Below are 25,086 nucleotides of genomic sequence, written 5' to 3'. Positions count from 1 at the left end.
TTGAATATTACATTGATTTTTAAATATAGGTAGGTTAAGGAGCTATACATTTCATTTCAGGAGGATAAAAAGGGGAGCTCTAAAATATTTGTTAAAATAACTTGTTGTAATCAAAGTATGTTGGTTCTGATCTAGAGAAAGGGAGCTGACACTGATGTTTCCACATATGATGGTTATCTTGTGCTCCAATTCACCTTCATGATGTGACCTAAGACACTATGGATAAAAAGGTGAACCTTGTTCAAGTGGGTGAGAGAATTAAGCAAGAGGAAGAGGGGGAGATACTATATTCTCACGAGCCCTTGACCAACGTAAGCTCCCAAGAATAACTGGAAACAATGCTAATCCTTCCTGGCATTACCTTCGGAAAATCTTAACTGCAGTCTCTTCATGAACTTTGTTTCTTCATTCATAAAATAGGATGGTTGGATTATTTTCTAAAGTATGTCCCATGGAACATTATTACTTGGCATGCTTATAATGAAAACAGGGTTCCTTGTTAAATGGCTGAACAGCTGAGGAAGCTGCTAGTTTTCTTTGTTGCAGGATTCTCAAACCCCTTAACAAGCAAACGCACACAGAATCTCCAGGAGGGGAGTATACAGCAGTACACAGCATTTTCCAAAGTTATTTGACCATGGACACCTCATGTTGAAGGAGCAACTCACGGAACTAACAAGCAAAGTGAAATTTTTTGTGAATTATAAATGAAATAGGCTCTAAGGCCTTTTCTACCACGAATATTTCAAAATTCTGTGCTTAAATGATAGTATCTTCTTGGCGATTTTAGATCAGATTAGGAAGGGTAAGGATAAAGCTATCCTACAGAAAATAAAATAGCTTAAGTCTGATGCAGAAGAAGAAAACTCAGGTTCTAACATATGTAAATCTATGTAAATGATTATGCAGAACAGGCAGAAAGGGAGCAGTCTTTAAATGTTAGGTCTTCCAAACTGTCACTTATGTTATCACTAGAAAAAGTTGCACATTTATATTTTAGCAGAAACAGTACGGTACTGAGTCCCAACCTTTTCAGTTTTACTTCTTAAATCCATCACTAATGTCATATTGATTTGGCCAAGTTACTGTTGAGGAAATCTACGGGACTATCCCCTACTCCCAGACACTGGCTCCAGCCTCTTCTCTCATAAATGGCTATGGGGGAGGCTGAACCTGGTTTTATACAAATCAGCAACCCCACACGCCCCACTTGGCCCAGCCATGCTGGCTGACCTGGGATGGGTATCCGATCTTAGCTGGCACATTATGTTTCTTCCCAGAAATTTTTGCATTTGAGGCCAGAGAGAGAATATTTCAATGTTAGACGTAAGATGCCACACTGGGCTACCATCAGTGGTCATGCTGCTGTTAGAACAAAAAGAACTAACAAGGCCATGGCAACAAAAGTTTAGATGCTAGAAAGCAGCTGGATGAATCCTAGGGTCATGGTTCTGATTTGCCCAGGTTAGTACAGATTACATCTACTGTGATGCTATAATTATTAATAGTGTCCTCTCAGAAGTGTGTGATTTGGATAGTAAATTGATTCTTAAATCTAAGAAGCCCAGAACAAGTCTAATGCACCACAGAAACGCAAAAAACTTTAGGAGTTGATGGGCTATACTTCTTAACATGGAGATGAACAGAAGCCCTGGTTAGAAGTGTGTATGAGTAGTATTAGGTCCCCTAATGTCTTCCACTCAGAGTATCCAGGTGACTGCCTCTCCCCAACCACAGCAGAAGTCTATAGAGTTTTATCTTCTTGAGGTCCAATTAGAGAGACTCTGGATAGATGGACATCAGATGTAGTTAAGGATGAGGTTGCCATGTTGAAAACAGAACAATTATGTGAAAGTCCACACACTGAATGGTGAGACTGCCATCTTCCTCCTTACACCTGTCTTTCAGAACCCGGGCAGCCAGGCTCACATCCTCTAGGAAGGAGACAAGACAGTTCTTCTCTAACCAGACTCAAAGACAAGACTTCAAACTAAGTCAGAATCTCCCAATGAATTGGCCAGATCACCCTCCTATAAAGTCCACCTGTTCATAAGTATTGCCCATGCACACAGAGCATCATGAGCTTTTAAGTGTTCTATTCTTAAATCTTGCAACAGGTTTAGAAAGTAATGGGTCCAGAGAAGGGCCAGTGGATGAAGGGTTGTAGGAGTCATGTGAAGATATTAGAGTACTTGATGTATTTGAAACTTTTAAGAGATTTATAAACTTTTAGCAGAGATTGGGGATGAATTCATAATAGATTTATAGAAAAGGAACAACTGTAAACCTGAGACATTTATTAACCTCAGAGAAGGCTGAAATTCATATACAAAAGGAAATATAATCATATTACGTGGCTCAGCTATGGATAACAGTTATAGTCAGAATAATATAAACATTAAATGCTGTACAGTAAAAACTGTAATGTAGTTATATAGGGAGAAGAGGGAAAAGGAATGCATATATTTGTGGGGAACACACTAATAATAACTAATACATATTGAGTTTTTAGAACCTATACATTCCAAATACTTTACATAAAGAAGTTCATTTAATTCTCACAACAACCCTATACAATAGTACTATTATTATCCCCATTTTACAGATGAGGAAACCAAAGGGACTCAGTCTTAGACATTCTAGTCCTAGAGTTCATGCTCTAAGTCTAAGCCACATATACTCTGCTGTTTCATTCCTTCTCACTGCAGGCCAGTTTTTTATACCTGAGGAACATAATGACGACATCCCACTTGTACATATTAGATCTAGTCAGAAGTCATTAAATGAACTGAAAAATCAAGAAAGAAAAGTATAAGCATGCTACTTAGAAATGTAAGAGTAAACATTTTAAAAAGCACTCATCAGCAAGATACAAGATTAATATACAGAAACCTGTTGCATTTCTTTACACTAATAGTGAAATATCAGAAAAGGAAAGTAAAAAACAATCCCCTCTAATATAGTATTGAAAAAAAAAATACTTGGGAATAAACCTGACAAAGGAGGTGAAAGACTTATATGCAGAGAACTTTATAAAACATTGAAAAAGGAAACTGAAAATGATTCAGAAAGATAATCCCTGCTCTTGGATTAGAAATGTTAATATTGTTAAAATGACCATAATACCCAAAGCAATCTACAGATTTAATATGATCCATATCAAATTACCCACATTTTTCATAGAACTAGAACAAATAACCTTAAAATTTATATGGAATCCAAAAGACCCAGAATTGCCAAAGCAATTCTGAGGAAAAAGAACAAAGATGGACGCAAAATCCTTCCAGATTTCAGACATTACTGCAAAGCTACAGTAATCAAAACAGCATGGCATTGGCATAAAAACAGACATATGGATCAATAGGACATAATACAGCCTAGAAATAAACCCAAATCCTACAGTCAATTAATCTTTGACAAGGAGGCAAGAGTATACAGTGGAGAAAAGACAGTCTCTTTGACAAGTAATGCTGGGAAAGCAGGACAGTGGTATGCAAGTCAGAACACTTAACACCAACACAAAAATAAATTCAAAATGACTTAAAGGCAAATATAAGACATGCCACCACAAAACTCTTAAAAGAGAACATTAATCATAAATCTGACATAAATCACATAATCATATTACATGGCTCAGCTATAGATAATAGTTATAGTCACAATAATATAAACACTAAATGCTATACAGTAAAAACTGTAATGTGGTTGTATAACGAGAATGGGGAGGAAGAATGCATATATTTCTTATGTCAGTCTTTCAAGACAATAGGAAAAAAAGCAAACAACAACAAATGAGCACTAATCAAACTAATAAGCTTTTGAACAGCAAAGGAAACCATAAACAAAAAGAAAACAACCTACAGAAAGGGAGAAAATATTTGCAAACAATGGAACCAACAAGAGCTTTATTTCCCAAATATGCAAATAGCTCATGCAACTCAATAACAAAAAGACAAATAACCCAATCAACAAATAGGCAGAAAATGTAAATAGATATTTCTTCAAAGAAGACATACAGATGGCCAATAGGCATAGGAAATGATGCTCAACAACGTTAATTATCAGAGAAATCAAATAAAAATTACTAAGTTAAAAAAATACACACCAGTCAGAATGGCCATCATTAATGGCCATCAGTGAAAATTCCACAAACAATAAATGCTAGAAAGAGTGTGGAGAAAAGGGAACCCTCCTAAACTGCTGATGGGAATGTAAGCTGGTATAGCCACTGTGGATAACAGCATGGAAGTTCCTGAAAAACTAAAAATAAAGTTGCCATATGATCCAGTAATCCCATTTATGGGCACATACCTGGACAAAACCATAATTCCAAAAGATGTATGTTCATTGCAGCACTATTTACAATAGCCAAGACACAGAAGCAATCTAAACGTCCATCAACAGATAAATGAATAAAGAAGATATGGTCACATATATACAATGGAATACTACACAACTATAAAAAAGAATGAAATAATGCCACTTGCAGCAACATGGATAGACCTAGAGATTATATTAAGTGCAGTAAGCCAGACAGAGAAAGACAAGTATCATATGATACCACTCACATGTGGGAACTAAAATACAAGTGAACTTATTTATGAATCAGAAACACTCACAGACACAGAAAACAAACATATGGTTGCCAAAATGGACAAAGGGGAGGAAGGATAAATGAGGAGTTTGGGATTTGCAGATACAAACTACTCTATACAAAACAGATAAACAATAAGGTCCTACTGTATCATGTAATAACCTACAATGAAAAAGAATACATGTAACTGAATCACTGTGCTGTGTATCAGAAACTAACTTAACACTGTAAATCAACTACAATAAAATCTAAAATAAATAAAGTACACCACTTTACACCCAGTAGGATGGCTATAAATCTGGTAAATGATAGACAATAACAAGAGCTAATGAGAATGTGGAACATTTGGAACCCTCATGTGCTGCTGATAGAAATAAAAAAAGGTGCAGCTGGAGAACAGTCTGGCAGTTCCTCAAAAAGCAAAACACAGAGGCACCATACAACCCAGCAATTCCACTCCTAGGTATATATCCAAGAAAACTGAAAACATATGTTGCACAAAATCCTGTACACAAATGCTCATAGCAACATTATTTAAAATACCTGAAAAGTGGAAATAACCCAAATGTCCATCAATGAATGAATGAATGGGTAAACAAATATGCTAGATCCACATAGTGGAATATTATTCAGCCATAAAAAGTAATGAAATTCTGATACATGCTACAATATGGATGATCTTGACCACATTATTCTAAGCAAAAGGAGCCAGACACAAAAGGTTGCATTTTATGGTTCTTTTTTATAAGAAGTATCTAGAAAAGGCAAATCCATAGGCAGAAAGTAGGCTATCCACAGTAGATATCCATAGGCAGTAGTGGTTGCCATGGGTTTCAGGGGGTCATGGGGGAATAACTGCTAATGAGTACAATGCTTCTTTTTGAAAGTAATGAAATGCTCTGGATTAAATGGTGGTGATGTTTGCACAAGTTAATGAATATACTAAAAACCTTGAGTTGTAGACTAATTTTATAGATATGCGTTACATCAGTTATATCTCAATTTTAGAAATTATGTCAGAAAAACCTACAAGGTGAGGGGAGAAGGGGCTACTGTGCTATTGATGGACAGAGCACGGTCATTTTACCTTCCTCTGGGTCAGCAGCAGTGGCCTTGCAGAAGTGTCTTTGTCTGCCTGGACCTGGCCTTGCCTCTCTTCTGTTCACAGCTTCCCTCAGTCTGGGTCTGTCTCCAGCCTGGTCCTACTCCTCTCCTGACAACTTTCCAGTGCCTCTCTAGGACCCTGGCTCAGAGCTTAGAACAAATACACCACTGAAAAATGCCCCTGACAATCTCCAGGGTTATCTAGCTGCAAACCCTCTTTAACTCAGGGGTTTCAAGGCATGACTTCTGAATCACTATCCCATATAGAAATTTTGAGAGAGATGGTAGAGATCCTTGGAAAAACAAGCATTCATTACTGACTAAACATTTAATTTCTAATGTGTGGGAATGAACATTTGAAAAGTTGTGCTTCTGGTCTGACTGGGTCTTAGGAAGTAAAGAAAGTCATCACAATTTCTTGGCAACACCTTGCTAGAGGGAAGGGATGAGAACTTGCTATTTACAGAGAAAGTATATGGCTAAATAGGAACTGAAACTTGGTACCAAGTCTCCACTCAATAAACTGCAACACTGCTTTAAACATTCTCAGCATGGGAAATTAAACCAGTGACTGCTTATTGTATATTTTCACATATTATTGGTGTAATTCTTTGCATTAAAAAATAATCTTTATCCAGTCTTTGTTTTTTAAAAAATAAGCAGTTTAACATTCAGAACAGTAAAGCCAGCTAGAGCACAGGCCTTACAGAAACGCAGCCAGGGCTTAAACCTCTACCACTCAATACTAGCTGTGTGACCTTGAGTGGTTTGTTTAACCTCTGAAGGGCTTCCTTTAGCTATCTGTAAAATGGTGGTAACAACACCTACCCCTCAGAGGTCCTGAAGGAATCAAGTGAGACAATACAGCAACGAACTAGCTCAGTGCCTGCGTTATGAGAGCAGATAACATGATTCTTCTTATTTTGTGGTGCTGTATCCACCGCTTCCTTGTGGTAGGGAAAACAACAGTGTTGGAGGTTAAATCAAGTCCAAACATATAAGTCCTTTTGGTTCAATAACTACAAAGCTTCTAGGTTCTTGTGCATTTTCCCAGTCAAGCTGGTAACAATCATGAGGAGGAACGAGGTGATGTATGCAATTGTGAGATGCTTGCAGAGTTGAAAGGCTCAACTGCAAAATCTGAGATGACTGAGGGTGAGGGGCTGATATGATAGAAAGAAATTTCCTATTCATTTGGATTGAATATAAAATTATCTTTGGTGGGTTTTCAACAGTCATTCAACAACCCAGCAAATCTGTGGATCAGACATTAGTGGTGGTTATGGTGGTAATGATAATAACAACATCCCCACTATAATCCTCATCATTGTTGTCTTTGATATTTGAGACACTCCACACAGAACAGGCTCTTCTCAAGATGCAACAATAACGAACAGGTGGAGAAGCATAAGCACCAAAAGAAAGGACTATGGAACCCTAAGGGCCTGTTATGAGTTAAATTTTGTCTTCCGCTCCCCCTATGTTTAGGTCCTAATGCCTAGTACCTCAGAATGTGACTCCACGTTATTTGGAAACAGAGTTGGAGTGATACAATTAGTTAAGATAAGGTCATACTGGAGCAGGGTGGGCTCCTGACCCAATATGACTGGTGTCCTCACAAGAAGAAAGCCATGTAATGACAGACACAGAGGGAGCATGCAGATCACCACAGAGGCAGAGACTGGAATAAAGCAGTGTCAAGCCAATAAACACTAAGGATTGCCGGCAAACCACTGTAAGCTGAGGAGAAGCAAGGAAGAATTTCCCAATTAACCTTGGAGAGAACATAGTCCCCTTTGATTTTACACTTCTGGCCTCCAGAACTACAGGACAGTAAATATTTTACTTTATTATATTATTTTAAAGTTATTTCATTTTATATTTTTTTGGCTGTATCATGTGGCATGTGGGATCCTAGTTCTCTCACTAGGGATCAAACCCATGCCCCCCTGCAATGGAAGTGCAGAGTCCTAACCACTGAACCACCCTGGGGAGTTCCAAGGCAGTAAAATTTTGTTGTTTTAAGCCACCCCATTTGAGGTACTTGTTATGGTAGCCCTAGGAAACTGATACAGGGCCTAAGAGGACTTTTTCTCTACGACTGAAATGGGGCAACAGCAAGAAGAATGTCTAAGAGTGAGTCAGAGGGAAGTGTCTGTAGGGGATATAACACACTTTAAAACCCTTCTATGCCTCTGTCTCCAGAGCATCATAAACGATGTCCCAAAATGCTGAATTCCTATTAAATGCCTTTTATTAATACTATCAAGAGGTAAACACCTAAGCCCGGGCCAGTAGTGGATGATCGACAGAACTCCTGCCTTGCTCAACTGGCAGTGGCTTTATGCTCCCAGAAAGGGGTGATGCTCCTTAATTTCAGTCTTGAAAGGGCTCTCCCCAGCTCTTTTTCAAAGTTTACAAAGGAGTAATTATTACCTGGATCCCAGTCATTTTAAAATAAATGTTCTTTTCATTTGCTCGTCATATGGAACTTCTGATCTGTTAAAAGGAGTGGTGTCTGTGGAACCAGCTCTGGGAAGGAAACTGGGCTCATTTAACTGCACCCATAGCACCAAAAAACCCCACAACAAATGTCAAAATAACTTTGGGGATAAAACAAAGCCAATAAAATGAAGAAAAGATTCCATGTAGTCTGTCAGTTCACTTATAACCTGCTGCATCAGAGACTGTCACACCCCCCTTGGGTTCTAGTTCTCAGTCTGGACAGACAGGCACAAGGTTGAACCCAGGATGCATTCACTAATCTTTTGGATGAACCATGTGTGACTGCTGTCATAAAAAAAACATAACATCATACACACATCTCTTCTTTTTTCTTTCTTTTTTAAGCCTTGGTTTTTGCCTTTTCTCTCACAGAAAAGTAGAAGAGCAACTTCCAACTGCACAAAAGTTAGTGAACCCACTATTTCTAAAGTTACTGGGAACAGACTTCTAGTATCAGAGTCCAACACTGGACTCGAAAGAAGGAATTAAAAACCATTCCTGGGACTTCTCTGGTGGTCCACTGGCTAAGACTCTGTGCTCCCAATGCAGGGGGCCTGGGTTCAATCCCTGGTTGGGGAACTAGGTCCCACAAGCTGCAACTAAGACCCGGCACAACCAAATAAATAAATATAAAAAAAAATTCCTGGGTGGAGGCCTGTATTTGGCTCTGAACTTGACTCAACCATCAATTAATAATTAATCTCAAACTCTTCTCCCTGAAGATGTTTCTAGATTTTGCATATTTTTGAAGATACAAGATGGTGTTGAGGGTTGGTTGTCATCTTTAAGGAATAAATTCTAAAGCTGACTTACTTATCTCCCATTAGAGTATAGATTATTCTTTTGTCACTTAAAATTAGGGATTAGAAGGAAGAAATGGTATGTGCTGTAATTACTTTTTAATGTTAAAAAACAAGGGAGAAAACTTCAATATTAAAATGCCATCATACTTAGTCACTACAAACCTGTGTGCAAAGTTCTAAAGTATTTCACAGTTTTTTGTGTTTTTTTTGACCACACCATGCAGGATCTTATTTTCCTGACCAGGGATCAAATCCATGTGGCTTGAACCCATGCCCCCTGCAGTGGAAGTGCAGTGTCTTACCTACTGGACTGCCAGGAAAGTCCCTCACAGTTCTTCTAAGTCAACTTTCAGTAAACTATGCAGAGGACTGTGGTATTAGTTACCTACATAAATCTAGAACTATGGTCAACCCCAAATCATTCATTCTTTTTCTTAAGATACTCAACCTTTTCCCCAGTGTATATATAGTTGATTCTTGTTATTCATAATATTAATAGTTATGTTCTATAAAATTGTGTGAACACTGAATTAACAGATCCTGAATTAATGGATACTGAACTATTGTTCCTAAGGGAAATATACGGTCAGGATTCTGAGAGCCTCTCGTCACACCAAATCACTCATTCAAAAATCTTTAAAAGGGCTTTCCTGGTGCCTTAGTGGTAAAGAAGCCAACAGCCAATGCAGGACATGAGGGTATGATCCCTGAGGAAAGATCCCCTGAAGAAGGAAATGCAACCCACTCCAGTATTCTTGCCTGGAAAATTCCATGGACAGAGGAGCCTGGTGGGCTTCAGTCCATGGGGTCGCAAAAGAACTGAACACGACTTAGCAATTAAGCATGCATGCACCCCTAATGCACTGCGTGCCTCCCAGATACAACTGGTAGGCTGTTGCTCAGCCATTACTGTTCCAATTATTCATTACTGTCTTTGGAATGGATGAATGTTCTAATAATATGGATGCTCTAAACATTTACCATTGTCAGAATAAACAAGTCACCTTGCAAAGACTTAACTTAGGAAGAGTTAGAGAGTTAGGCACAATTTTCCCATGCTGTCTCCCATCTCATAATCTCCATGATAAGGAGGGCTGTTCTTAACTCTGAGGCCAACAGAAAGCACAGGTCTAAACATATCTCCTCTCCTGGGTATTCCTTGTAAATTCAATTTTCAGCAAAGGTAAGGCAGAATTAGCTTATAAAGGGGGTTCCCTTCTGGCTGCAGGTTATACTTGGGAATGAGTAAATAAACAGATATGATCAAAAGGCCAAAACAGGGCTAAGCAGAGAAAGTGCTTCATTAAGAAAGAGAAGGCTATATTTCCCTCCAAAGTGGCTATTCTAGCTATGTACAAATGGGAAAGAGGTAAAAGCTACCCCATTGGTGGGGGTGGTAATGTCTTCCCTCTCTGATTTCATCCTATCTCCTGATCTTCTGGACCTCACTTCTTACTGGACTCTTTGCTTTCTTTTCAAGCTCCTGGGACCACAGTTTGTAGGCCGGCACATCCACGAGACACAGAGAATTCACTGAAACCTAGGATTATCTTTTGGCACTCTGCAGCTTGAGAGACAGTGATTAAGAGGAAACAAAACAAAACAAAACTTCACCAACAAAGCGGCATTTTCATTTCAGCTGTTCCTGGGGGCAAAACAGAGCAGTGAAGAAAATCTTAGATTGAAAGCTCTGTGGTTATCTCCGCTTCTCATTAAAGTGTCCCTGATGATAATCACACCTACGATTACAAGACTTAACACACCTGGTCTCAAGGGCGCAACAGGAAGAGAAATCGTACACTCATCCCATCTCATTTCCTTTTCTTTATTCACTGAGTAAGCACAATTTATAAATTTCAGTGAGTACAGACTGGAGACAGTTTGGAGAACAGAGGTTTTTCATTCACGTGGCTTTCTGAAAGTGGCACAAACCTTCCATGGCTACAAATTATTTCAGTACTGGTGAGACAACCAGTGTTGCTTTCAGTGGCTATATACAGATGTGAAAAAATCTGGATACCATTTCTATTTCTTCTTGCACTTTACTAAAGAGACATTTGCTATGCTACACACATACACACACACACTTTTTCTCTCTCTCACTGAGTAAGGGTGTATGCACTTACAGAGTTTTAAAGATTCAGTTTAATAGTGTTGTAACTCAATTTTTAAAATAAATTTTTATTTTGACATAATTTTAGACTTACAGAAAAGCTGCAAGGACAATAAAGAAGATTCCTGTATACGCCTTACCCAGTTTCCTCTGTTGTTAACAACTTACATAACAATGCTATATTTGTCAAGAGTTTTGTAGATTTTGACAGTGGGTTAAAAAAAAAAAAAAAAAAACACTGACTTTTAAAATTCCATTTTGTACAGCAGATTCTCAACAAGAGCAGTGAGTACCCTAAAACCATTATCTGAAATGTCGAGTTACGATCTCTCTGTCCCCCACTCCAGTCAAGGTCCTAGATAAAATAACTGGGGGATAACTAATGCTTGTACAAAAATGGTGACGGGAATTCGATTTGGCAAAATTCTAGCATGAACAAAGCCAAGTGTTTAACAAACACTTTCCTAATGGCTTCACTGACACTTGGTTAAATACTGATGTGCCAGCCGTAGACAAGCATTGTGGATGCCAAGAAGTGAATTATTAATGCAAACTCTCTTTATAAAGTCAACTGGGAATGTGTTTCCAATAAAATCAAGCAGAAAATTAATTTAGAGGCCATTCATTCTCAGCACACACATGAATAGATATACTTTCTTCCTAGACTGGCCACACACTGGGGAGAAATCCAGCCAAACCCACTTGGAGGAGGAATAAAAGTTTAATTTATGCAATGACTAAAATCTCATGGATTGCACTCACAGCTAGAAAGGAGACATTTGAAATGAAGCCCTTTAGTGATTCCATATGAACAATGAAATGAGTCAGGAAGACAAATCACTCAAGTTCACGCTATAAAAAGCAGGCTTGGTGCGGTCCATAGCTCACCCTGGAACCTGTCCCTCTGAAGGGAATGCTGAGGCCCAGGACCTCAACCTATAAACTTGTGTCCTGGTTTTTCTGGAGGTTAGTGTGCAGTTTGCCCAATGTGACACAGAGAAAATAGAGACTTACTGAAGATGCAAACAACAGAATTTTCCTGCTATAAAAATCCCTGATGACTGATTCATCTGTATGAATTCACCCAGGAAAAAGGTTCCAGGCCTGTCCTGGTGAAAGGAAGACTGATGAACAGATAAAGAACAAAGAGGGAGGGAATCTGCAAATGGTAAGAGACTGACTTACCTCAGTGGCCTTCTGGCTGAGTCCCCGAAGCAGCAGCACAATCACGTGGATGGCAGCTCTCCGCACTTGAACTTCATGGTCTGTTTTCACCACAGCAATCAGACAAGCTGTTACCTAGGAGGGTGAGAGAAGACGAAGTCAATAAAAACCAGAGTTGCACAATTACCTAAGGCCTTTCAACTGTGTTCCACTTTCTACACATTCATTGCAAACAATCTGGCTTAGCCAGAGATGGACTGCTTCCTCATTCTCCATGAAGAGGGAGAGATCTAGTGGTGGAGACCTTGATTTAGTCTGGCTTTTCTGGAAAGGGGCAAAATCTGGTTTGGAATTCAGGAGGGAGATTAGGGAGTGGGAAGGAAATATACGTGCATATAATAAAGGCATGGTCAGAGGTAAATATCTCCTCCAAAGTGGGATGAACTGTTACCTACCCCACTTTGGGGACATCAAGTCAAAGAAAGAAAAACTGGTCTGAAACATGATGGTGTATAGGGACTTGAGGCCCTTTAAGATTGAGCCAAGCAGGCTTTCGAGTTCAAGGCCTGGCATGAGGATCAATGTGCCAACTGATGAAATTTTCAGTCCAGGGATAGAGAAATACATAAATATTCAAACTGATATTCTAGTGCATCCAGATACCCCATCCTACAAGTCCAGTGTATGGCCCATGGGAGTCACCAGGGGTCAGTTTCTGAGATTCCCTGCCTGGGCATCTTCGCTTGTGGAATGGGTCTTTTAGCGTTCATTTACTTGAAAAGACAGTTCTATAACAGAAAAGACTCGGGAATTCTTTGCAAAACATGGTGCAAGATATATGGTAATAATTATATAACATAAAATGAAAATTTTCTATACCTTGTACCAGCTATCCTGCTCCCACCCAGCTCCTGGTAGGCACAACAAAAATATTCTAAAACCTCCATAAAAAGATACCACTAGAAACAGCAGCAACGATCCTTTATGAGGTATTTGTGCAAGATCGAGAAGGAAAAAACAAACATTGTGAAGTGTAACCAATGACAGCAAAAATCTGAAGGTAAGTCTAAATTATTCACTTGGTTTTTTACATACTTTGTTATGTGATTTACTGTGTGAGTGTATATCTTGGCCAACTGGAAGGATTGCTAACCATGATAGAGAAAATAGCCAGATTGTGTGCTTGGGAACATGTATAAATACATATTACATTTAAAGAATGGTTTTTTAAAAAGGTTTAAAAAAAGCACGTAGGCACAAATGAGGAAATAGCTTGTGCAGAAATTTTAACTATGCAGGTTGTATTTTTCACAGCTTTCAAACAGTTGGGCATAGTTCAAAGTGTCTAATTAATCAGCAATGGCAAAGGGATTAGAAGAAGTAGCCTGTTCTTAAATATAAATGCATCTGTGATACACTGGCATTTAATCAAGTTGTACATCTATTAGACAAGCCTGATGCTTACAAGTGAAGGGAAATTCCAGAAAAACTCAACTCTTTGGGGACTGTTTCTCAATAAGACTCAGCAGGCTGCTTCTGCTTTTGACCTGGGACCCCCAACCCAATGCCATCAGTGGCTTCCATGCCTCTGGCATTAACGGTAGAAGCAATTCAGTCCTCGGAGGAGTACCTTGGGTGACCTCCAAAAAGGCAACAGTATAATAGGTACCTCCACTTGCAGGCTTAGTATTTACGAGGTAAGAGCTGAAATCAGAGAACAAGTTGGAGCTAGGTCCGAGGCCTTCCTGACACATAAAAGTTTAGCTTATTCAGTCTGATAACTGAAGTACGAAAGCCAGCCCAGGCCCATGTAATACATAGACTCTCCAAAGCCTTTTGCCTGCTTACTTCAAGGTTTAGTTTTGGCCCACATTTCTACATTTGGTGGACAAAAGCCTCCTGGTCTGGAACCCCGCCTGATCCAATGCTTCTGCCTCAAGGCTCAGTGTAGAATCAGCTCTGACTGTCAGGCATTTATTCCACAGTCAGGATAGGCAAAAGAATCTTGACTGGAAAAGGGCTTCTGCTGTAAGGCCAGCATTGAATCTCTGTGCTACCTTAAAGGTGCGACTGGGAGAAGCCAGTTATTCCACACCTTGCTGAGCCCAGCCGTAATGGCCTCCTGCTCTTGATGACTTATGACTAGACTGTACCAAGCCCATCTGCAATCAGCCACTCAGGACAGGAAGGCAGAGGTCTGTGACCAGAAGTATTTCTGGACCTTCCTCAACACCTTCATCACAGTACCAAATCCCATTACATGTATACAATGTTCGGTTGTGCAAAATGTTTTTTAAAGCATCAGAATTTTAATCCGGTCTTGCACATACCATCAGAAGATACAAACAGCTTATTCTGTTCAGGTCAAGCTCCCATAACCAACTCAGAACGCTGTCCTTCGGCAGGCCAGTGGGGCAGACTCCTCGTCAAACACTGCGAGCAGGGAAGATGCCTGGCCACTCTCTTCCATCTGGCCAGTCTGAACAAGTCACTCTCATGGCTGGTTGCTCTCACCTCCAGCCCCAAGGACATACTCAACACTGCCTTCCACCCCCCTAAAAGCTTTGGAGAACAGATAGATGATGTAAGGTCTTTACTAATTTATGAATTGGGATAGTATTTCTCTTCTAAGTCTTCCCAAAGGGCAGAAACCCATTCCATGGTATCTTCATGTCACCTGCCCTAAGGGCCAATGCACCTATTCTAATAAACCAAACTATGGAAGGCTTTTTTTTAATTGGCTAAACTATGTAAATCATCTCCACTTCTGAAAGCCATGCAGAGAGAAAAACGACGATTGCTTTGGAAATGCTAAAGGTCAGTTTAACCAATTTGACACTTGATAGGAGCCAACAGAAATATGGAAAAATATCACTCCCCAAATGGCTGGTGCACACCAAGCATGACCAGAACTATATAAATAAAGATAAAACAAATGGCAAGAGGGCCAAAAATAAACTTTGGAAAATTTCAGAAGAGAGGTAGGCAGGGTTCAGGTATCAAGAAAGCATGATTTCAATTTTCCAACAGCACCTTCCTCCCCTTTCCCAAAACTTCCTCTGTTAAAATCCAGTCAGTCTGCTAACTTGTTCAATACTAAATCATTTGTCTTTCTGTCAACTAAGAAACTTTAAGGTGGGACAAATTGAGAGAGTAGCACTGACATATATATACTATCACATGTAAAACAGCTAACAAGAAGCTACTGTATAGTACAGGGATCTCAACCTGGGGCTCTGTGATGACCAAGAAGGATGGATGGGATGAAGGTGAACATGGGAGGGAGGCTCAAGAGGGAAGAGACATATGTGTACATACAGCTGATTCATGTTGTTGTATGGCAGAAGCCAACACAACATTGTAAAGCAATTATTCTCTAATTAAAAATAAATAAAAATAATCTTGCAATTGAAAAAAAAAAAAAAAAACAACTTTAACAGCCAGGCAGGATCCCTCTAATTCCGTGTTCTGCTTGCTCACTTAACCTGATGAGAAACAGAACCGCGGTGGCTCTGTTCGCTTCCCTGAGGTTTCCCAGGACAGCCACACGAGCCCTCATCTCGGTGCACGAGCTGTTATCGAGAAAACAGCACTGATGGTGACAAGTCTGGTCATCAAATCTAATCATCATTCACTGGAATCAGAGGCGACAGCTCTGCATCAGCCTTCAAAGCCCGGGTTTATGGAATTCTGGGCACCACCTTACAAGTGGCGCTCCTGCACTTGTCACCTGGGGCATATCTTATCTGCTGTTCTGAGGATGGGCCTCTCACTGCAGTTCGCTTAAATCGTATTTACTTTTCACGGAGAATGATAAAGATGAAAGAGACTATCAAGATTTGGTTTTAAGCAACATAGTTCTTGACAAGAACAAGGAGAAATTGGGGAAAAATAATAATAGTTTCCAGACAGGTTAAATCTTGACATCAACAGAGAGGAAAAACCTGAATTCCCAGTAGAGGCTGTGAAAGGGCTGGTCCTTTCATATCCTTTTATGTTCCTTCCCTACCTGTAAGCAGTGTCATGGCACAGACAGTACCCAAGTCTGGACTACCCAACAGAGTAGACAGCTTTGTTCAGAAGCCCGAGAGCCATAGCTATGACCCCTGGATCAGATCATGTTAGACGTGCCTATGGAGGCTGGTTTGTTCAATTTTATATCAAAACAGGTTATACTTTCCTTTCCTCTGCCTGCCTCATGCTTGATCAATGTGACTTCCTCGCTGCCCCGACAGGCCTACCTGAAGGTCCCAGCTCTGTGTTCTCTCAGGACCTTGGGCTTGTCATGGGATAGCACTCTATTCCACTGTCTATTTATTCCTGTGTGCCACAGTTTACTGAGATTTCCCTGGGGGAAGAGATTGGCTCCTTTGTGTCCTTTCATATACCTGACACATGACAAACACCCATGAAGAAGAATTCCTTCAGTTTGCAGCCAAAGACACATTTCACCAGAGGTAAAGCTCCTTCTCCACTAGTACATGCTGGGGTCAAGCATTTCTGAGACTACAAAAGACTTCAACAGCTTTCATGAGACAGTGAAAAAACTGCAGAAGAAGAAGACACAATAAACTTTTAAAATAGATAGGACTTCCCTGGTGGTCCAGCGGATAAAAATCTGTGTGCCAATGAAGGGGAGGCTGGCTCAATCCCTGGCTGGGAAGATCTGACATGCCGCAAGGCAACTGAAGCCTGTGTGCCACAGCCACACTCTGGAGCCTCTGGCTACAGCAAGAGAAGTCACTGCAATAAGAAGCCTGCGCACTGCAACCCACAGCAGACCCTGCTTACCGCAACTGGAGAAAATCCATATGCAGCAATGAAGACTCAGCACAGCCAAAAATAAATAAATAATTTTTTAAAAATAAGTTAGATAATTTCATTCCTCTGCTCTGGTTACCCATCTCACTCACAGTAAAAGTCAAAGCCCAGAAGGCCCTCTCCCCATGTATCTGCCAGGATCTGCTCCTGCTCCTGGTCCTTCATGTGTGCTTAAGTCACTCATCACTGAAGCTTTCCCTATTCATCCTGGTTCACAGATTCACCTACAATAGCAAACTCCCTCCATGCCCTTGCCTGACTAGACTCATCTCCTTAGCACTTACTCTATATGACACAGTACATATTTGTTCACTTGCTTGTTTGTCACCCAACTGTCCTCTTTAGAATGTCAGCTTCATGAGGACAGAAACCCTGTTCTGTTCAGAGCTGGATCCCAAGCATGTGGCTTGGCTCCAGTCTTATAACTGGCACAGAGGAAGTGCTCAGGAAGTATTTTTCAAATGAAAAACGAATGAACAACTACAAAAAAACCCAGGCCAAATCGCCCACTTATTTGATGTGAATGAACAAGAGTAGCCTGACTACAGGAGGACTCAGTGGCTGAAATACTAAGACTGTCAGGTGTCCAATCATGTTCAAACTTGCAGTCCACCAAGGCAGCTGGTTTGGCACTGATGACACAGCAAGCGTGGGGTACTACATAAGAAAGAGCATCTAAAAAGAAGAGACAGGAATTATGTGGGATGGAAACACCTGGTTTTTCAAATCAGAGGAATACATTGTCTTCTGAAGTTTCACTGCCAAAAGCAAGTGCTGTTAAAACAAAACTGCATGACCCTTCCTGTCAGGAGCTTTTCTCATATGGCAACTCTCCTTCTTTTTCAAGGGCACAAAAGCAATCTTATAAACAAAATGAAAACATTCATTGAGAGACAATACAGAGGAGTCGTTAAGAGCACAGGTTCAGGAACCAACTGCCTGCATTCAAATCCCAGCCTGGCATGACCTTGGCAATGAATTTAATCTCTCTTATTTATTTACGTAGGCTGTGTCGGGTCTTAGCTGCAGTGCATGGGCTCTTCGTTGTGGCACGCTGGCTCAGCTAAGACCCGCAGCACATGGGGTTTTAGTTCTCCGATCAGGGATTGAAAGTGTGTCCCCTGCATTGAAAGGTGGATTCTTAACCACTGGACCACCAGGGAAGTCCATAACATACTATACATTTTAACAAGTATATTGTCTGTCTCCTCTCACTAGAACATCCCATCCAAGATGATGGGAGTCAATGTCTATTTCGAAGAATGATACATATCCATAATGCTGTTTAGCATATATGCTGTTTGGCTCTCAATAGCAATTGTTGAATGAATCACTGTATATTGTATCTAGGCATATATATTATCCCTAGATCCTTGTAACAATCCTGCATTATAGATATTTTAATCCCATTTTCTAGGTCAGGAAACCAAGTTCAGAAACTAAGTCATCTGACCAAGTGAACACACAGATAAGTGGCTGGTAGAGTCGGCCTCATTCATTCCCATCCCCAAGTATGCTTGGAAATTTGGTTCTCTTCCAACAGGTCAAGTGGGTCTCCAGAAAGATGACACTTCTTTTTTTTTGTGACACTTCTTAAATGTTGCAAAACCTGCTTTGGCACAATCTTTCTAATTAACCAAACCACGAAATTTCTCTAACACTTTCAACAGGAAATCATATGCTATCAGCATGTTACAGTTTCCTTAAGAGAAGAAAGGAAAGATGAATGGTCTCAGTTTCTGGGTTCAGAGAAGATCATGATGTCAAGCATAGTTTGAGTTCATTGGTTTTAGAAAATGTATAGGATATGGTCAAATCTGAACTGATTCACTTGGAGATCTGGATGACATTTTTATTCAGGTCATATATTGTATTGTTAGTCATTCAGTTGTGTCTAACTCTTTGCAATTCCATGGACTGTAGCCCACCAGGCTCCTGTGGGCTCCTCTATTCATGGGATTCTCCAAGCAAAAATGGAAATACTCCATTCCCCATGGAGTGGGTTGCCATGCCCTGCTCCAGAGGATCTTCCCTACCCAGCGATCAAACCTGGTTCTCCTGCTTTGCAGGCAGATTCTTTACTGTGTGAACTACAGGGAAGTACCTATTCAGCTCATGGCTATGTTCAACAAAATTGGGGCATGCTCCCTCAACTCTGAATATACTAAAAACCATTGAGTTGTACTCTTTAAGTAGGTGAATTATGTACAGTATGTGAACTCTATCTCTGTTATTGGGAATAATAGTATTTGGGTTTGGTTCAGATCATGGTCCAGGAGTTTTTTTCAGTTCATGGTTTATGGTTCAGTTTGGGTTGAGTCACATGATCAGATCAAATAAACGGACGGAAAAAAATGGGAGCCATTTCAATAATGGACCCAGACTGAAATCTTTAGCTGATATAACAAAACAGGCCTGCAAAGTCCTTAACTGTTTCAAGTTAATAGACTAAACAGTAAGAGAGTGCAAAGTGCCATCTAAAAAAAGTAAGAACCAAATGCCCAATGGTTCATGTGTATTAGCACACTGAAAGATTTTAAGTTGGGAAAAATCATTGTTTTTAAGTTATTAAAAACTTAAATACAAAGGGGCCAACCTGGTGATCCAGTAATTAAGAATCCACCTGGCAATGCAGGGGACATCAGTTCGATCCCTGGTCTGGGAAGATCCCATGTCCTGTGTGGCAACTAAGCCCGTGAGCCACAACTACTGAAACCTGTGCACCTAGAGGCCATGCTCCACAAGCGAAGCCGCTGCAACAAGCCCGCACACTGCCACCAGAGTAGTCCCTGCTCAGCACAACTAGAGAAGAGTCCGCATGCAGCAACAAAGACCCAGCAGAGCCAAAAAATAAACATAAATAATTAGATTTCAAACAAACAAACAAACAAATACAGAAAGTTGGGCATAGGGCTATGCCTCTTGAGTTAAAGGAAACAACTGATGTATAACTTCCTAAAAATCCTATGTTGGAATTTAACAATAAGAGGAGCCTTTACAATCAATTCAACAAAGCATATAAGCTGAGGAATCAGGAAATACCATAAATTCAACTGTATGTAAACATCCACGAGTGTGTTTTGCCACCTGTTGATAAGACATAACCAGACACTGAAGAAAATTCCTTCTCAGTAGGTACTTCTTAAGATTTGATGTTCAACATGGTCAGTCCTAGGACACTGAGTAATGTGAAAGAAGCCAGTATTACAAATTTTCTAAGTTTTTGTTCTTGTAATGTGCTCCGTATGAAAAATCTAGTCTCTCAAAAATAAAAAGGTAATATAAACTGTATTCTATTTACATATTTATAATTTATAAGCCATCTTCTTCCATAAAAGATTTAAGATGGTGAAGCCCATTAGTAGTAAAAAGACTCCTGGTCACATATTAACTAGTCTTTTTGCCCATCATCCTCAAATAGCAGAATGTCTAATACATAGTAGGTGTTCCAGATACATGTTAATATACTGATGACTAAGTAAACACAAAGGCAAAGATAAAATTTAAGAGGCTAGAGAAAGATATTCATAGAAGACAACAGTGTGATGTACCTTTCACTAAATCTGTAACTCTAACACCAGTCTTTTAAACTCCAAACACTGGGGAAGCGAGCATCCAGTGCTGATATCTGTATGGCTATTATTTTTTGCTGCTCATTTATCCTTTACCTACTAGGTACTAGGCACTGGGTATAAAGTGGTGAACAAAACATGGAACTTAATTAGTCTCTTCTAGTAAGACCCTGTCTCCCTGAACACAGGATATCTCCAATCAGTGGGGGCCAATTAGAATACGTATTTGCCTGAGACGTTTCTGTGAACAGAGATGACACTCATAGATGGCCCAGAGATCTAGGGCAAAGTTCTGTTTGGCCTTCCTCAAAGTTTCTTCTGTTCTGTTTCCTTGGAATCTTTACAGTATATCCTCTTTTATGGCTTAAAGGAGGTTAAGATGACTTCCTGTCACTTGCAATTAAAAAATTCTTACTAATACAACTTTCAACATACATATGAGACTATCAAGGCTGAGGGTGGTTAAATGACTTTCTAGATCTAGGAAAAGAACACAGGTCTCCTAACTCCCAGGGCCAAGCTACATTATAGGTCCAAGTAAAAACAAGCTATAGAGAAAGGAATCAATCTGCAATACCTCATGAACCACGGAGCCCAGCATGAAGTCCAGCCTCTGGCACAGCTCTCCAAGGTTGGACAGGCTGCTGGCTCTGTGAGCACTATCGGGATCTCTTGCTCCTCTGAGGAAGGTGTGGATTAAAGGCTCTCGGTACTTTGAGACCATGTCCCCTGTAGCAAAAGAGAAGAAATCACAGTCTTTTAAAACAAACTTTCAACTTCTTAAAGAAGGAATAATATGTCACCATTGAACAGTGTATGGTGTTTTATGCTTTTCAAATTACTTGTATAACCATTAAAAAATCATATCTGGAAGAATAATGTTAGGGAAAACATGCATGATGAATTATTTTGTGAAAAAGCAATTTATATATATATATATATATATGAAAGAAAAATATGTATATCATAAGTATATAGCTTAGTAAACTTTCACAAATTCAATACAACTCTCACAGCCACACAAATAGCAAGTTTGGTCCTAGGCTAGACCCCGGTCATCAGCCTAGTACTTTTCCTACACTATCACCCTACGTATTCAAGCAAAGTGAGTGAAAGACAATCAAGGCATTTTGGATCCTTGTCAAGGAAAGCTCGATGACTTATTTATTGAGAGACCTACTATGTGCTAAGCATAGTTGCTAATACTTGGGACACACCTGTGAACAAAAGAAACAAAGAGCCTTGCCCTCTTGGAGCTTCCATTGCAGTAAACTATACAGTAGGTTAGAAGGTAATAAATGCCATGAGGGGCAGCAGGAGAAAAGCAGGGTAAATATATCAGAAGGAATGAGGATGGTGGCAGATTTGTTTTTATTTTATTATTACTATTTTTTGGCACACAGGATCTTAGTTCCCCAAGCAAGGATTGAACCTCTGCCTCCTGTGGTAGAAGCTCAAAGTCTTAACTACTGGACCACCAGGGAAGTCCCAGACTTCTTCATTGAGATGGTTGAGACATTTAGTCAAAGGCTAGAAGGTGAGGCTGTCCCCATGTGGATATGGTGGAGAGGAGCACATCAGGAAGAGGGAACAGCCAGGGTAAAAACCCTGTGGAGGAGCATCAAGAAGGCCCAAGATGGGACTTCCCTGGAAATCCTGGCTAAGACTGTGCACTCCTAATGCAAGAGACCTGGTTAGGAAACTAGATTCTGCATGCTGCAACCAGCCAAATAAATAAATTAAATAATTTTTTTTTTAAAAAAAGAGAAAGCCCAAGAGGAGGCTAGAGGGGAGATGACAAGGGCGGGTGGTGGTGCAGATCTTGCAAGGCTTTATAGACCTCTGTAAGGACTTGGACTTTTTCAGAGTAAAATGAGGCCTTTGGAGGATTTTAAGCAAAAAGATCACTCTGGCTGCAGTGCTAAGAACACACCCTAGTGTATGTGAGTATGTATGTCTTGTGGAAACGGTACAAATCAGGAAGCTGCTTGACAGAGAATGGTAACTTGAGTAGAGGGGGTGAGAAAGATTCTGCATATTTTCTAAAGATTGTACCAACATGACTTTCAGATGACTCCAATGATGACTCCGAGGATTTTTGCTTTTGTGTGGTAGGATGAAGTTACTACCAACTAAGATGGGAAAGGCTCCAAGGAAATCAAGTTTGGGGCAGAAGAAAAAGTCAGAATTCAGTTTTAATATGTTGAGCAAGTAGAAGATATACAAAGTGTTCAGAAAAGAGAAGTCTAGGTTGAAGATACGCATTTTTGAGTCAAGGGAATGTAGATACTTAAAACCTTGAAACTAGATATATAATCAAGGAAGTGAGTTTAGGTAAGGAAGGCAAGTAGACCAAGGACCAAATCTGTATGCTTCCTTCAACCTTAAGTCTGGGATGAGTCTGGGAAGGGAAGAACCAGCAAAGGAGACTGAAAAGAAATAACCAGCCACGTAGGAGGAAAATTAGCATGGTATCCTAGAAATTAAGAGAAGAAAGTCTATCAGAGAGGAAAGAATGGTCTGCATTAACTGCTGCTAAGTAAGGTAAAAGAAGACTAAAAACTGACGATGAGATTGAGCAACAATGAGGTCACTGTTGACCTTGACAAGAACAGTTCTGATGGACTGGTAGGGGTGAGCACATGACAGAAGTGGGTTTAAGATAGAAAAAGAGAAAAAAGTAGATCATTTAAGGAGTTTTTCTGCAAAGCAGATCAAAAAAATGGGGTGATAGCTGGTCAAGGAAATAGAGTCAAGAAAAGTTTGGGGGGGACTTCCCTGGCGGTCCAGTGGTTGAGACTCTGCGGTTCCAATGCAGGAGGTGTGAGTTCGATCCCTATTCAGGAACTAAGATCCCACATGCCATGCAGCCAAAACAAAGGAAGAAAAATTTGTGTTTCATTTTTAAAGAGAGGAGAAATAGAATGCTAAAGCACTCTGAACTGACTTTAAAAACAAAACAGAAATAACTTCTTCCTCCATGGACATGCTGAGAACTAAAGCTGTTTTGGCTTGATCTTGGCTTTGAGGCCCTAGTCCCAGAACCCAAGTTTAACACTTCACTTTCAGCCTATTTGTAGCTCCAAAATCACTGCAGATGGTGACTGCAGCCATGAAATTAAAAGACGCTTACTCCTTGGAAGAAAAGTTATGACCAACCTAGACAGCATATTCAAAAGCAGAGACATCACTTTGCCAACAGAAGTCCGTCTAGTCAAGGCTATGGTTTTTTCAGTGGTCATGTATGGATGTGAGAGTTGGACTGTGAAGAAAGCTGAGCGTTGAAGAACTGATGCTTTTGAACTGTGGTGTTGGAGAAGACTCTTGCGAGTCCCTTGGACTGCAAGGAGATCCAACCAGTCCATTCTAAAGGAGATCAGCCCTGGGATTTCTTTGGAGGGAATGATGCTGAAGCTGAAACTCCAGTACTTTGGCCACTTCATGCGAAGAGTTGACTCATTGGAAAAGACTCGGATGCTGGGAGGGATTGGGGGCAGGAGGAGAAGACGACAGAGGATGAGATGGCTGGATGGCATCACTGACTCGATGGACTGAGTTTGAGTGAACTCTGGGAGTTGGTGATGGTCAGGGAGGCCTGGTGTGCTGCGATTCATGGGGTCACAAAGAGTCGGACACGAATGAGCGACTGAACTGAACTGAAGGTTACATGACATCTAAACAGTGACAATGGTTTCTGAAACATACGTTTAAAGTCACCAAAATGATAATTACACAGAAAAATCAACAACCTGCTCTATCAGGCCCAGCTCTGTGCTGTCCTATGCTTAGTTGCTCAGTCATGTCCGACTCTTTGGAGACCTCATGGACTGTAGCCCACCAAGCTCCTCTGTCCATGGAATTCTCCAGGCAACAATACTGGACTGGGTAGCCATTCCCTTCTCCAGGGGATCTTCCCAAACCAAGGATTGAACCCAGGTTTCCCTCATTGCGGGCAGATTCTTTACTGTCTGTCTGAGCCACCAGGGAAGCCCAAAGAGTAAGGCGGACTCTTTACCATCTGAGCCATCAGGGAAGCTCCAGGCCCAGCTCAAATGCCTCAAGTTCTACTTCCTTTGTGAAAACCTTCCTTAATATTCTATTAGCCTTAATTAGGCCTCCTTGGAAACCCCACAATACTTTGGTTTAAATCACATTTGTTACTAACACCTTGATTCCTAGATGTTTTCAGCCTATATCTATTTCTCACATTAGACTTTAAATCCCTTGAGGGAGAACTTTGACTGCTTCATCTCTGTTGTTATCAGTTCTTAGTAATCTTTGCACATCCTAGATACTCAACAAATGCCAATGTTGACTTGAATTCACTCATTTCTTCAACTAAATATAATTATGCGCTGGTATTATGCTCATGTTTGAGGGATACAAAAATTGATAAAACATAATCTTTAC

The 25,086-nt window shown here is 40.2% G+C and overlaps 1 protein-coding gene across 2 annotated transcripts in view; it reads right to left on the bottom strand.

Annotated features, from left to right (window-relative positions):
* The window catches only part of TANGO6 (transport and golgi organization 6 homolog), a 185,022-nt gene that overhangs the window by 21,264 nt on the left and 138,672 nt on the right, over positions 1–25,086 (bottom strand). For both annotated transcript variants that reach the window (XM_055554251.1, XM_055554252.1), the window contains exons 16-17: positions 21,254–21,405; positions 12,305–12,418 (exon numbers count right to left, since the gene is read on the bottom strand). In XM_055554251.1, coding sequence (XP_055410226.1) covers positions 12,305–12,418; positions 21,254–21,405 — 266 coding nt within the window. The remainder of the gene's footprint in view (positions 1–12,304; positions 12,419–21,253; positions 21,406–25,086) is intronic.

The sequence above is a fragment of the Bubalus kerabau genome, chromosome 17 (assembly GCF_029407905.1).
Source record: "Bubalus kerabau isolate K-KA32 ecotype Philippines breed swamp buffalo chromosome 17, PCC_UOA_SB_1v2, whole genome shotgun sequence".
Taxonomy (NCBI): domain Eukaryota; kingdom Metazoa; phylum Chordata; class Mammalia; order Artiodactyla; family Bovidae; genus Bubalus; species Bubalus kerabau.
Note: the sequence above shows the minus strand (reverse complement) of the source record. Positions and strands in the feature narration are given on the sequence as shown.